Source organism: Cantharellus anzutake (assembly GCF_015039405.1).
Source record: "Cantharellus anzutake strain C23 chromosome Unknown EI90scaffold_6, whole genome shotgun sequence".
Taxonomy (NCBI): domain Eukaryota; kingdom Fungi; phylum Basidiomycota; class Agaricomycetes; order Cantharellales; family Hydnaceae; genus Cantharellus; species Cantharellus anzutake.
The window spans coordinates 1,415,846-1,429,565 of record NW_024066956.1 but is presented as its reverse complement, the minus strand read 5'-3'; the positions used below and the strand labels follow the sequence as shown (position 1 = coordinate 1,429,565).

The 13,720-nt window shown below is 48.2% G+C and overlaps 2 protein-coding genes and 1 non-coding gene across 3 annotated transcripts; all 3 read right to left on the bottom strand.

Moving 5' to 3' along the window:
- Nucleotides 1–11,658: 11,658 nt before the first annotated feature.
- EI90DRAFT_2894260 (uncharacterized protein) lies at nucleotides 11,659–12,426 on the bottom strand (the record flags this gene model as incomplete). The annotated part of the gene is made up of 2 exons (XM_039054008.1): nucleotides 11,659–11,980; nucleotides 12,101–12,426. Coding segments are annotated over 2 exons (648 nt in total), but the record flags the coding sequence as incomplete, so codon positions are not given.
- Nucleotides 11,989–12,061, bottom strand: EI90DRAFT_t53. The gene has a single exon. It is a non-coding gene; the product is annotated as a tRNA-Thr (tRNA).
- Nucleotides 12,427–12,916: 490 nt separating the features above from the next.
- On the bottom strand, nucleotides 12,917–13,453 carry EI90DRAFT_2891970 (uncharacterized protein; the record flags this gene model as incomplete). The annotated part of the gene is made up of 1 exon (XM_039053994.1): nucleotides 12,917–13,453. A coding segment is annotated over one exon (537 nt), but the record flags the coding sequence as incomplete, so codon positions are not given.
- Nucleotides 13,454–13,720: the final 267 nt, after the last annotated feature.

The window sequence follows — 13,720 nt, the reverse complement described above, 5'->3', positions numbered from 1 at the left end:
GAGCACTTGATTACATCAAAGTAAAAATAACAGCAATCGGAGATTTAAGATAATAACTGAATTCGAATATCGGCTGCTGTGCTCTATTTTGTTACCCCGCGGCCTCATTATGACGTGGCAGTTACGACCATTCTAACTCAATACAGCGCGTGTACATGAGGATCATCCATTGGGTTCCTCTGGTTTTGTGTCGTCGGGGAGAAAAATATCGGTGTATTCATCGAAACAATATCCGCACTCTTCCAAGTCCGCGGAGGCTTCGACTTCTTCAAAAGTCTTGTGACTCAGTTACTCTGTAACTGCGGAGTCACTGTTCCGCGGCAACATTAGTACTGTAATCACTAACCTGTCAGCCACATCATCATCCTCATGACACTATAACCACGGCTCATCCTCAAAAACTATCTTCCTGATGGAAACAGGATGTCCGAACAGATTACAGCTGAGAAGAAACTTGTGTCGGTGGCAGAAGCAGATCTCTGCAACGGGTTGTCAACGCTGAACTGCAGCGCCAGTTCTCAACTCAGACTCTCAGCCACTGCGTTCTGCTCTAGCCATGGTTAACGCATAGTCCACGTCTCCATCGCGTAATACACCATCACCAACACAGAAGCCCGCCACACCGCACATATGTGATGTCATGCTAGCTCTGAAAACCTCTGGTAACCCTGTCCTCACTGAGAGCTTCCTACCAATGCCGGCCATAATGGACCCCCCACCTTGCAATGGTTCTAAACTGTGACACCTTGGGGACATGGTTGTCCAATCGCTTCGCTATTCACACGCACCTGCCCCTCCGAGTTGTATTCCTGAACAGGACTACGTTTGGGGGCGGAGGTTGTCCCCGTACACCTGCTCGCCCGCTGAGCAAGTGACCATTGCGTCATCCTCGACAGTACGTATACAAGCGACAATCTGAATTTTCAAGTGGAAGGAACCTTATCTCTCTGCATGCCATGTTGCGGGCGCACGGATTTAGAGGCACCAGGCGATATCCGAGCCTCTGGGTCAGGCCTCGGAGCCAATAGACAATATCCTCATTCAACTTCGTGTTCATCATTCGCCCGTCCGGTAGACTTACAATGCTCGGTGCTGGACCGAGCACAAAAAAGGCCCCAAGTCTTGAAGATCCAGCAAGCTATCACGGAACAGTGGAATGCGTCCAACAACATAATGTTTGAATTTTCGAAGTGAGGAGTCATCTCGAAGTTACTAGGGACCGTGCGGCAGCACCGCAAGACCAGAGTTGTGGTTGGTACATAGTCAAATGTGTATTGAAATCCTCAGGGACATACCTTTCCTCTTAGTTGTGTAGAGCCGGTGATCTCTTTCTCATTGTCTCGTTGACGTATGTTCTGCGTAATTTGTTTCTAACACATCTCGTGTCACTTGATCCCAAACCGTTCATCTGGCCTGGGAACGTCCAACGTTCCCTATGAATGTTGGCGGCACACAGGCTCCACTCTCATACCGCGACAAATACCGGGCGACAGATTCTGCAATGGGACAACTGCATGAGCGAGCTGTACAATGTTCTCTAGAAATCATTTATCCTCCAGGGGTGCCAGGAATCTCGCTTGAGGCGTTGACAATAGACAAGTACAGGAATCTGCCCCATTTGCCTCAGCGTGCTCTCGATGCCATGCCACGAACTTTGGCCCTATCGCCGTGTGCTCTTACCCTCGAGTAACCATCAGATTCGCATTCATCTGACTGGGATGTGGCCAACATTGTTTTGTACCTGACCAATTCAGGTATCCACATGCCCGCACCAGTCAGACCCTTGCCGTTAATCGAGCACAGTCTCTTATTAGCACGTCGATACCCTACATTCATTCAATTGCACGGTCCTGGTACCTTTGCCGACCATATTTGCATGACATGCCGTTGATCCTCCATGCCAGTGCGACACATACCACACCGATTATCAGCTTAGCCCCATTGATATATTTATCCACTCTCGTGCGTGTCGCCTGCGGGCCGCAATGCGCAGTCCTTACCTGGATGACTTGGATAGAAATCGGATAGTATTGCTTACTGTCCAAATGACCCAAGTGGCTGACCGCTGCGACTTGGAAAGCATTGATTCATTAGCCACCCGCTGCCATGACGGCATTGCGTCCATTTAGCCGATTGATATATTTACATTAATCAATGAATGCGAGCAGTCAGGAATGTGTGTGTGTATTCTCGATACTTTACTTCCCAGACAGGCTGCCCGATTAAGGCACCAAGGGGAAGGGGCGAGGCCCAAGGCATATTATCATACATGTTTCTATACTCAAGTTCCACATGATTCTAGGCTCCCGGATAACACCAACATCGTTCGCCAATGCCCAGATTCATGACTGAACAATTACCTTGCTTGCAAGGTCACTTCCAAACCCACAATTGCATGGGAAAAATGTGTTTATATTACTTTTGCTTCTCATGTGATTCCTAATGGCATGTGATGTTTGAACGAATTGTATTGTGTCAGGGACAGCTCCGAAAGCGGTGAGGTCCCTGCGCGTGGGACTCGGTGGGATGGATAGTGGCTGTGCATAGCGGCGATCCCATCGCAGGGTGAGCATCCCCGACCACTTAGGCTGAAGTGGGAAGTTGAGATTATCATTAAAGGGGGAGAAGCTACGGTACTTACCTGAAGTGGGAAGTTGAGAAGAAGGCTGCTTCTTCTGTTCCCACCCCAGGCACTATTATATACATGCGGCTAGGGTCACATGGAGGAAGCCATGTCATCTCTGCACACAGCCACACCTCCCTGGGTGTCTCTGCAGGAGATCTGTCAGGGCCCAGCCTCGGACTCGGAGGCTCCCTGACCTCAACCCCCATCTAACCTGTCCTCACACTATGTGGGGCATGAGATGTATAGTAAAAGGAAAGATAATATATACACTTGCCTATGCGGGGCATGAGATGAGAAGAAGGGTAAAGGTCTCATCTCCCCGCATGGTTGCTATATAAAGGAATGGGTCACATGCCCACAGCTATACAGCTCCTAGAGTTGTGTAGTGTGACCCGGAGGGAACATCCAGGTGGCAGTGCCCAGTAAGCGTGGGAACGTTCTGGGCGAGTTGCTTGCCCAGAACTGTGGGAACATTCTGGGCGAGCTGCTCGCTCAGAAAGTTCCCATGCTATCCTGTGCGCGCGCGTGTACACAACACACAAAGGCAACAACAAGGCAACAGTCAAAGAATAAAAGGGGGTAAAGTAGGTGGGGAGTCCGGGGCACCCTAAGGCAGGGTGCTGAACCCTGACAAGATCCCAGAGGTGGCTGCTCAGTAGGTGGGAGTGTGTGCGGCGCGTGCAGCGATCAGGGGGGCAGGGTTAGGTATGTAGTAGTACATGGAGAAAGGGAAATCGACCGTAGAATAGAAATAGAAATAGAGATAGAGAGAAGGGGGAAAATGGGGGAGGAGAGACGGGGAGTGATAACAGTGTAGGAGAAATAATGGTCACACTATGGAAACCCATTATGGAAATATGCCAGATAAATCACAAAACCTCATACGACAAGTAGATATGAGAAAACAGAAGGACACGAATTTTAACAAATTTTAACGAATTATTACGAATTATTATGACTATACGCAATAAATCGAAAGAAAGAAAAATAGCAAAAATACTTCAAGCTTACCATCAACAAGACGGAATTCTCGGGGGAATTTATAGCAAATATTAAACCAAGAATTAGGACAATCGACCAAGATTTGACTATAAAAACAATCAGAGAACCTCCACGGAAACTACTTTCCCACATCTGCACATGTAGCCAAGGATGGAAGTACCATGGAACAAGGATTCCTCAGGAACTAATGCAAAATTCAAAGTCGTGTTTATAATAGGAAATGTAGATGTCCCCCAAACGGACCCAATGAGAGTAATTACAGGGGAAACTACCCATAAACGATGGAGATATGACTAAAACTCCTGCAAAACGAGGACAATGTCTAAAAGGCAAGCGCGAAGATTAACCAGTAACGACCGAGACAAGCTTGATAGCCCATTAGAAAGGAAGGGATCTAATCTTAATCCTCCCAAATTTTCATAATAAAAGGATCATGCATTAATGAGATATCCAATAACAGGAATAGTGACATCAAAAGTCCGAGCTCAGGGAAAAGACGATGTTTGCGTAGGATCCATAATTAAAACATACAACGAAATTTACACAGAAATTATGAAAAATGGGGAACTATAGTTATGCAAATTTTCAGCCCAAACGGTCCAGCCGTTGTGAAGCTATACCCATGACGGGAATATAGAAATCCGCATCATGTACATATAATGACATGTGAGGGTGGCGATGCACAGGGAACCGGCCATCGGAACCAAGATCCGCACTTTGGCAGATTGCGAAGACCAATTGCCATCCAAATAAGGAAGAGCCCAGTCAAAACAAAGCACGGAGAGTGCAAAACAACCTTAGATCATGAGGGAAAAATCTGAAATAAATCACAGAAGCCCATATGAAAGAAATAAACACCCACGCATATCATAAATCCCGAACAATTAAACGAAAACGGTGCCCGCATACAAATGACTATGGGAACGACGCACATGATGTCAGGGCATGGGAAAACGTTACCGTGACTCGCCGTCGGCAACCGTTAAGGTCCGCTGCTTTGGTGTAACAGCCCGTCAAGGGTGGGGATGACAATCGCGGTGGAAAGGGGTTTTGGCTTCAACGACTCGTTTGTGAGCGTTGCGCCTCGTACTTGATGCGGCCCCGATATTTCAGGAGGCAGGAGGTGCAACTGGGTCAGGCAGAGAGTGCAGGGGGGTAACCCTAGTTGATTTTCGAACTGCAGTACGAGGTAGTGTACAACTGGTATTTAAGTATAACGGAATGAATGGAATTAAGTCGCCAGACCTCACGGAGATTGCAGGTGGGGTTAAGAAGAAACGAAAACAAACAAAGAGTGTGGGAGAAGGATGGCCATTGTAAGGGATTAACCTTACTTCACTATAATTCCGATTATAGTGATGCTGTTCTTTCTTTATTTATTTGTGCCGAGATATGTAAATTACATATATATACCTCGGAGTAGTTGTAAAGGCCCAGTAGCCTTTTACCTCTACCCCGTTGAATATAGAGCACATTTAAGCTTATATTTAGACGGACTAACTGAGGCCTGAGGCGAATGGGGGAACAGAACGTTACCGTCCCCAAATAAGTAAGCAACCTTTCAGCCATCAAGAAAAACAAGTGTGATAAAGAAAGACTCGTAGGCCCGTGACGGGCTGTGGAAACAGGTAGTGGTGATGGGGAAGGGTGACGGGCTTGTTCAGGCGGCGTTGGGCGGGCAGCAGGGTTGACGGGGTCGAAGCAGGGGAGGGAGACGGTGTGGGGAGTGATCACCTGACCGTGGGAATTGCCGGGTCGTGACACATGATTACCGAATGTCCAAAGTCTCAAGAGGCATGTGTTTATGCGTTGGGCCAACAAGCTGAGGAGCCGGTGTCAGGGGATGACTCCCGGGTCCCCATGACCCTCCCCTATGGCCCACAGCCTCAGGTCTGGCCAGCCCTATCCAGGGCACAATCTACTGTGGGTAAGGAGATGAGAAGGAAGCCAACTTCTCATCTTCCCACAGTGGCCACAATATCAGCAAAACTTCCGGGGATACCCGGAAGTCACATGAAGGGGTAGAAACTGGGTCCGGAGCATGTGGCGCATGGAGCGTGCGTGCATGTGGGAAGTGCAGCAGGTGGAAGCGGGTCCGGATCCGGGTCCGGGTCCGGGCTAGTCAGGGTGTGTGCCCTGACAGCCGGTCTCATGATCACTTGATCACCAACTTCTCCACTACCGATTGCATTAAGTATAGAAAAGGTTCATATCATATGACTAAGTCTTCTATTCACTACCTGAAAAGGGCCTCTCATGGGCACAACCGGCCAGGAGTTAGGAGTTCAATTGGCATGGACCCAGACGTTCTATAGGGGATCACTTGCAGCACAATAGGCTCATGTGATATGGTCTATCACTGTCACAATTCAGAAGAATTTGGACTAGAAAGGTTGCTTCGCAACCATGACCTTGCTTGCACGTCATGTGAACATTGCTGATCATGAGGTCAGTTATCGGAGTGCTTCCCGCTCAGTTCACATTTTCTTCATAGTGGTCCAAGACACAAGAATAATGAGACTGAGTTGAATCAGTATACTGATAGTAGTTAACGGACATAATGAGCATTGTGAGTTGAATCAAAGATGGTCTGAAATGAAAAAAAAAAAGAACGCAATCACCAAGATTGTCATTCTCTGGGCAGAACTAGGAGGCATCATCTAAGATGAAAGAGAGGATTAATGAAGGGGGTTGGTAGAGGGGAACATGCCTTCTCACATTACTCTTGCCTTCGGCACTTGACTGGAGAGATGTCAGGGACAGCTCCAAAAGCGGCGAGGTCCCTGTGCGCAGGACTTGGTGGGTGTCAGAGTCCGCGCATCTATTCGCAGTGTAAGAGTATCCCCAGGAAACTAGTCGATATCAAAGCTGGGGGGCTAGCCCAGCTGGAATAGTAGCCTTATGTACATGAGTTCTGCTAACTCACGAGAGCGCAGTTACATTGGGAAGATGGTAACTAATAGAAACATGACATCAAATAGGAAGATAGAAGATGCAGGAAATGAGGGAATATCGGGTAAGGGGTGACGCGATAGCAAATATAGCGCAATGAGTTATATCTGTGTTCTAACTACGTAATTATCTCACGCAATCTTGGCTAACAATTACCTCATTGATATCGCTTAGAGTAAAGGGGGGCCAGATAACCGGGCGTCCCCTGACAGTGGGACAGATAGCGGCTGTGCGTAGCGGTGATCCCATCGTGGGGTGAGCGTCCCTGACCACTTAGGCTGAAGTGGGAAGTTGAGAAGAAGGCTGCTTCTTCTGTTCCCACCCCAGGCACTATTATATACATGCGGCTAGGGTCACATGGAGGAAGCCACATCATCTCCACACACAGCCGCACCTCCCTGGGTGTCTCCATGGGAGATCCCGGAGGTGGCCGCTCAGTAGGCGGGAGTGTGCGTGGTGCGTGCAGCGATCAGGGGGGCAGGGTTAGGTATGTAGTTGTCAGAGATCTGGAATGCTGTCAGAGTCAGAAGTACTGTCAGAGACTGGGGATATTGTTAGAGTCTGGCAGACTGTCAGAAGATGGATGGAAGATGGATTGGGTTCTGTCTGAGTTGAGGTCGGAGGTGATGCAGAGGTCTGTTGGAGTGCGCACACGGATATGCGGGCGGAAATATGCGGCGCATCCGGAAGTGCTGTTCAAGGTTAGCAGAGTGGGATCGTGGCCTCAGCAACTCAGGTGGAGCGCTGTGCCCTGAGCTTGATGTTTGGGGGAGATCCCATATTTACAAACTGACACTTACAGTGGACTTCAAACAAGACTTGCAGGCGGAGTGGACCTGTAGGAGGAGAACGGACTCCGCGAGCACAGACTCAGAGGGGGGGAAGCTGTCAGGGATCGCTCGTCAGTCCGAGTCGAATATCGCCTGAAAACCTAGTCATAGACAAAGCTGAGGTTCCAACCCTCAGCGGCACATAGAGCTATATACACGAGTGACATCAATCAATCGGAAGAGATAGGATCAAAGGAACTAAACAATGATCTGATAGAAAACGAAGTGAATAGAGATGAAGGAACACTCGGATCAGGGGGCAGAGTCGGATCAGGAGAAGGTGAGGGATTTACGATATATGAGGGCTGATGCGGCTACATGCGGTGATATAGTCTTACGCGATATCGATAGGGTAACAGAGAACCGCTTACGCTATGTCCCCTGACAGAAGCCCCCTTTGCAGAAGGAGAGACTCAGACCAGACAGGGGGGTACTCTAGTTGATTTCAGACTGAGGTCCCCAAAAGTATTTACAAGGTATATAAATAGGCAAGAGGGAATATAGAAAGGCTGGTCAGTCCGGCATGGTCCGGTGCGGAGATAAGCGGGGATTGTCAAACTAAATAAGGACAAGAGCCCGGGAACTGGAAATGAGGAACAGATCAATAAACAATAAGTGGCAAGGGTTATTGATGAATAACTGAATGAGATCAATAACCTAGTGCCAATAAAGAGGGGATCAAATGCCGATATTGGCAGGGAAGCAAACAATAAATGGCACTCGGCAAGGAATGAATGATAAGCTGCCAAGTGACAAATGGCCAGAGGAAAAGCGGAGGTCAGTGCACGGCACCGATACAAGTCCGCAAATCAGGATGCAGGGTCGGTGCAATGCTGACACAAGTCCGCAAAGGGATGTGGGAATCAGCATGGTGCTGATGAGTCCGCAACAGAGGGTGGTCTGTCAGTGCTGTCACAAAAGGACAGCATGATGGCCAGCAAGATATGGAGGGGAGTGTTGACCTGACCAGAGGTGTCAAGGACAACCAGAAATGGACAGAGGTTGTGGAAGGTGCAGAAGCGGTGCATGGTCAATAGAACAGACATCGGGTTGGGGCTGGTAAGGATGGGTTTGGGTCGGTGGAATCGCCTGTCGGCATTGATTCGCGGCTGACGGAGCCCCAGGATTTGTCAGTTGTGACAGTAGTAGTACATGGAGAAAGGGAAATCGACCGTAGAATAGAAATAGAAATAGAGATAGAGAGAAGGGGGAAAATGGGGGAGGAGAGATGGGGAGTGATAACGGGGTAGTGCGGTACGGCGCATGCAGTGTGGGGTCAGGCGGGTGTGCCCTGACAAGGTCCAGAGGTCGCTTCTTGATAGTGTCCTCCGCCCCACACGAAAACAGTGGCTGGCATGTTCTCCAACAGTGTTCCTCTAGTGCGATGGCATTCCATTCTTCTCGTACCCCATGTCGAGGCGTCACAAGCCTGACATTGCACCACAGTGAATTCTCAAAATCTGGCAAGGAATTGCCAGTGGATGACAGAACGAGGTTCTTTAGCATCGACAGGTGTTGCTGATCACATGTTCCATAGCGGCAATGCTGAAGCAGTTGGATCCACTCTGGGTCTGACACCCTCATCTGTTCTTTCAAAATAACGATGGTTTGAAACTTTTCGAATAGGCTGCTTCCCAATGCTGCCTCTGGAGAATCCGAGGATGATGGTGGCCAATATAGTGGTGCAGTGGTACCCTCGCTGACCGGGGGAAACTGGAAATCCCCACAGAGAATCACATTCAAGCCTCCAAAAGGTTCGTCCTGCCTGATGCCGTGTACCTCTGTCATTATAAGGCACAGAATTGATGAAAGTTTCCCCAAGAATGTCCGTGAAATCATTGAGCACTCATCAATGATGAGATATTGGCGGGTTCGCCATTCTTTGGCTAGGTCCCCAATTTGCTGTGATGTTGGCATTTTCTTGCCTAACGGAATACCAGCTAGGCTGTGCAGCGTCCTGCCTCCGATGTGACATGCTGCAACTCCTGTGTATGCTGCTTTCGCCAGTAAGTTCCCCAAGTTGTTTGCCTCAAACAGAGCAGTGACTGCTCTAATGACAACAGACTTCCCAGTGCCCCCCTTGCCCAAGAGTAACATCAAAAGTTGCTGCTGATGAAGTCCTTTCATCGTATTTACCATGTGAGCAGATATGATATCAAATGCTCATCTTTGATCTGCCTGGAGGTTTGGCACTGCTTCCACTTGTGTGGCTGCAGCCAATGTGCTGCTGCACACGGTTTGGATACTCCCCTGAGAATTCATTGCCTTGTCGATGACAGGAATGATATTGACTGTGCCCAGCAAGCTTCCTGGGGATGAGTCAAGTGGTGTGTCCCCTCGTCGTTCATTCTTTATTGCTGATCTCCATATAGACTGTTGTTGGTCATCGTAGGCACCTATTCCGGAATTGCCAGCATCGATTTCCCATAGTTGACACTGTGGCCTGAAAACACGAGCAGCCTTGGCACATTCAATTGCCTGTAAGCCATGAATAAGCTCTCGTGTAGGTTCTTGGCTGTTAATGAACGCGTCGAGATTGGCTTCACTTAGAACAGTGCGGATGCCCTGGTCAGCCTCATCCACCTTGTTGCCATCATCTATTTCATCATCCGCGTCAATCAAACCATTCAGTGCCACATTTGGTGTGTGCCTTTGTTCTGTGGCGTCCTTGCAATCGTAATAGAACTGAGCATTTGCAATGATGGCGACTTTATTGCGGGCCCCTGTCTGTAGGAATGAGTCATATGCATCTTTCCATGTTTGTTGAGGTGTCTTCAGTGACCTGATCTCCCACCATGGTTTGAGAAGGCAAAGAATTGAAGCCTTGTGTAGGTCCCCATCTTCGGGATCATCTGAACGAGGAAGCCACTTTCTGACGATGTTAGCGATGGTGTGGTGATCCTTGGTGCGGATAACATGGAAGCGAGAGGCATGCTTGGGATGTTTGGGATGGTATTGACTCCACAAGTTTGCGGGCCTTCCAGCATGTTTAGGGAAATCACCCAATGCTTCATTATGATCTTGGTCTGCAACTTCTTTCCCATTGTTTGCAACTCCCTCATAAGTGTCTGAGATAAACTCAATAAGCGACATCTCTTCCAAGTCGTCACCTCTCAGAACGTAGTCATCTACCGGTGACCTTGTGACCAAGGTCCCATCTGAGGTAAGTCCCAGTGTGAGGTTATCGCTGTCACTCTCTATGACTTCCGAAACCAAGGGCACATCCAGACTGGTATGCCCAGAGCCATCTTCATCCACATCAGCATCAATAATTGTGTGACTGCTGCCGCTGTCGTTGTTTAACTGTAATGTAGCCTCCAGCGTTTCCTCAGCCTGCTTGCACGTTCGATTTCTAATATGTGGAGGTCAGTCAATGCTGAACAGTCAAATAATGTTTACCATTTCTGCTTACTGTGAAATCTTCTGTAGTGCTGGCCATTGATGCAGTAATAGCCGAGAAAATGATGTCCAATATAGTGGAATGTAGTGATGAGATTTAAATGTATCTCCCCAACCCATAAGGTACGCTATCACTTGTGGTCCTGATTGCTCCATATCCCAGTTGAGCATATTTATGCAACGAAAGGTGAGTTTATGGTTACGGTCACGGATGGTGACAGTATGCTCATCCTCTGCAAAGTGGTATGCAAGTCTCTGAGCCAGCAGAGCAGATGCATTAGCTAACTTTGCTTGAGCTTTAGTCGCATATTTAGTGATATACCAAGACACATTCTTGGTATCCTCCCCATTGGTGAGTAGCTTAATGTCATGGTTGCATCGAAGGAAGACAAGAAGGTGAGGATTGTAGTTGTTCACGTAACCATATGAGCGCTGTGGTTTCCAGTTGCCATTCTCATCTACAACAGCATTGTCAGACAAGGGGAAGGGTGCACCTCGCTTGCATTTGAGCTCGCGAGTGTTCCAATCTTGCCGAAGACATAAGTTAGCTTTGCAGGTGTGGATCTGGCAGGAACACATCAAACGCCTCTCCAGTGCCTTTGCCTGATTATGGAAATCAGGGCCATCAGGGTGAGGCGGTCAACAAAATCCGACATCGTTTTCGCATTCCATTGCCCTCAGTCCCACTTCGTCCATGCCAGGCAGGTGAGCCCGGATGTTTGCATCTATGTAGGCCTTCACCCTATTCCGAAAAGCATCTGATCGGAAGCTCTCCTTAAGCTCGTCTGCACTAGGTGCATTTTGGAGCCATATAATCATATGAAGATGCAAAGTTCCACGGTTCTGTGCCTCGACAATGCCAATATATGCTTGGACATAGCCGAATATGCCGCATTTGCGGCTAATGTGGTGACCTCGTACTTGAATCCCGAGCAGTGTGCTCAGCATTGTTTGAATGATGAACTGGAAGAATTTCGCTGCAGCATAAGGATTGCTTGCAATTGCACGTTCACGATCAATGGCATTGCTGAGGACTTTATCTAGGGCTAGCAAATCGATCTCTTTCCCAACGAAGACTTGTGCCACTGGGTTGTGAATGTCACTTGGGTTCACAGTGAGCCAGATGCTGGGAGTGTTGGAATTTGTACATGTGGTCTTGGGAACCTTAATGCTAAAATATGGACATTCTGGGAGTCGAACCGCAGAACCCTGCATAGGTACCAAGAGTGTGTTACCATTACACTAAATGCCCGCATTAGGCGGAGGTGGTTTCTAACAGGGAGGTCCGTACTTCAATGTTGTGCTCCAGACTTGGCTATGGATGGCTGTGTGGAATGAGTCCATTCCCATTACATGGCTCGCTGTCACTCGAATATGTTTCATTAAACGCTGCACTCTGGGGTTTGATACCGGAATACCACGCGCCTCTTCATGACTTGCTGCTTTCAAGTCATGGATGGTTACTTGAGACAGCATGGATGTATCAAACTCAAAATCCTTTCTCTTCATCTGAATTTTGGCAGAAGCTAATGCCTGGCATCTTTGCTCGATGCCGAATGCAACAAACAGAAAGGATTGGTGAGTGCAGAATCGTCGTGAGTGATGTTTGAGGCAGAAAATCGGAAATGCCAATGCCCAATAATTGAACTGAGGTACGTAATAATGAGGATCTGAAAGCTCTTCATTTGGTCTCTGCTTTCCAAAGTCCTTGACCAACTTCCATCCATGCTGAACGGCATATGGGGGTTCTTGGTCAGCATCCTTGGATAGGTTGGCTAATCCCCCCACTAAGAGGTCAGATGTGGGTGCTGCAGTAAGTTTAGTCTGAGTACTGCCTAGGTACTGCAGGGGAATGACATCGCCTTTGTCTAATTCAGAGATGAGTAAAAATTATCACCGAGAAATCAACTTGGACTAAAAATCATACCAGCATTCCGGGCATTTACTCCTTCCTCGCTATAGCCATTCTCATTGGTAGCTGGTTGGTGCAGAGGGGTGAGTACTCAGAGCAGTTTGATAGATATGACAACTCACCATCACCAGGCACATAAGAATCCTGCTCCTTCAGCAGGACATTAGAATCTGTCTCCTGGTGAACAGCAGCCATTATCTCCAGAGGCACATCATCTTCCGGCAGCGACTTCATAATGTCCTCATCTATCTCATACTCCGAGAAGCACTTGTTGTGCTCCATCAACCATTGAAGGGCCTCTAATACTACCCTTTGTCGAATGTGAAATGTGGTCTTGAGCCAATGCTCTGGCAAGTTGCCAACACCCACATATGTTATGGATATGATAGAAGCAAGTATGCACATGGGACGGGGCAATTTTTTCCCTTCCAGCATACTGAGGATATCTGCTGTATTCATAGGAAAGCTTGTTACGTTGCCATGCAAGCCTGATTGTAAGCGAGTGACATCGTCTCGGCGTCCACCCTTTGGGTACATTTTGAAGATGAAGCAGCGTGGATAAATGGGGGATATTAGGAGCTGCTCTGGCATTGTGAGACGAGAGAGTATGTTGGGTATGTTTCCTATCCACATTTTGTTTGATAAGGAAAACCGAGGGATCTGATTTCGCTGTAGATCATGAAGACATCCCCGACACAACTTTGCTTGCTGTCTCCCTGCAAACTCAGTTATGCCACTCTGCTCCAGCAGCAGGCCAGCAATAAGGACTTGAGCTGGGTGTTGATCCTGATTTGCAACCCGCAGATGTGCTGAATTGGGTATTTTGTCGACATCAACTTCTGTACATTCATGTTCCCATCGTAGCCGTGCACAGACAGCACAAACAACCTCTCGGACTGCCACAGGGGTGATTGCTTCTAAGAACGCAGCCTGGCAATCGTGGAGTTCTTTCTCTGATGGCACATACAAGAACTGACTAGAAGCAGCATTGTGACTCTC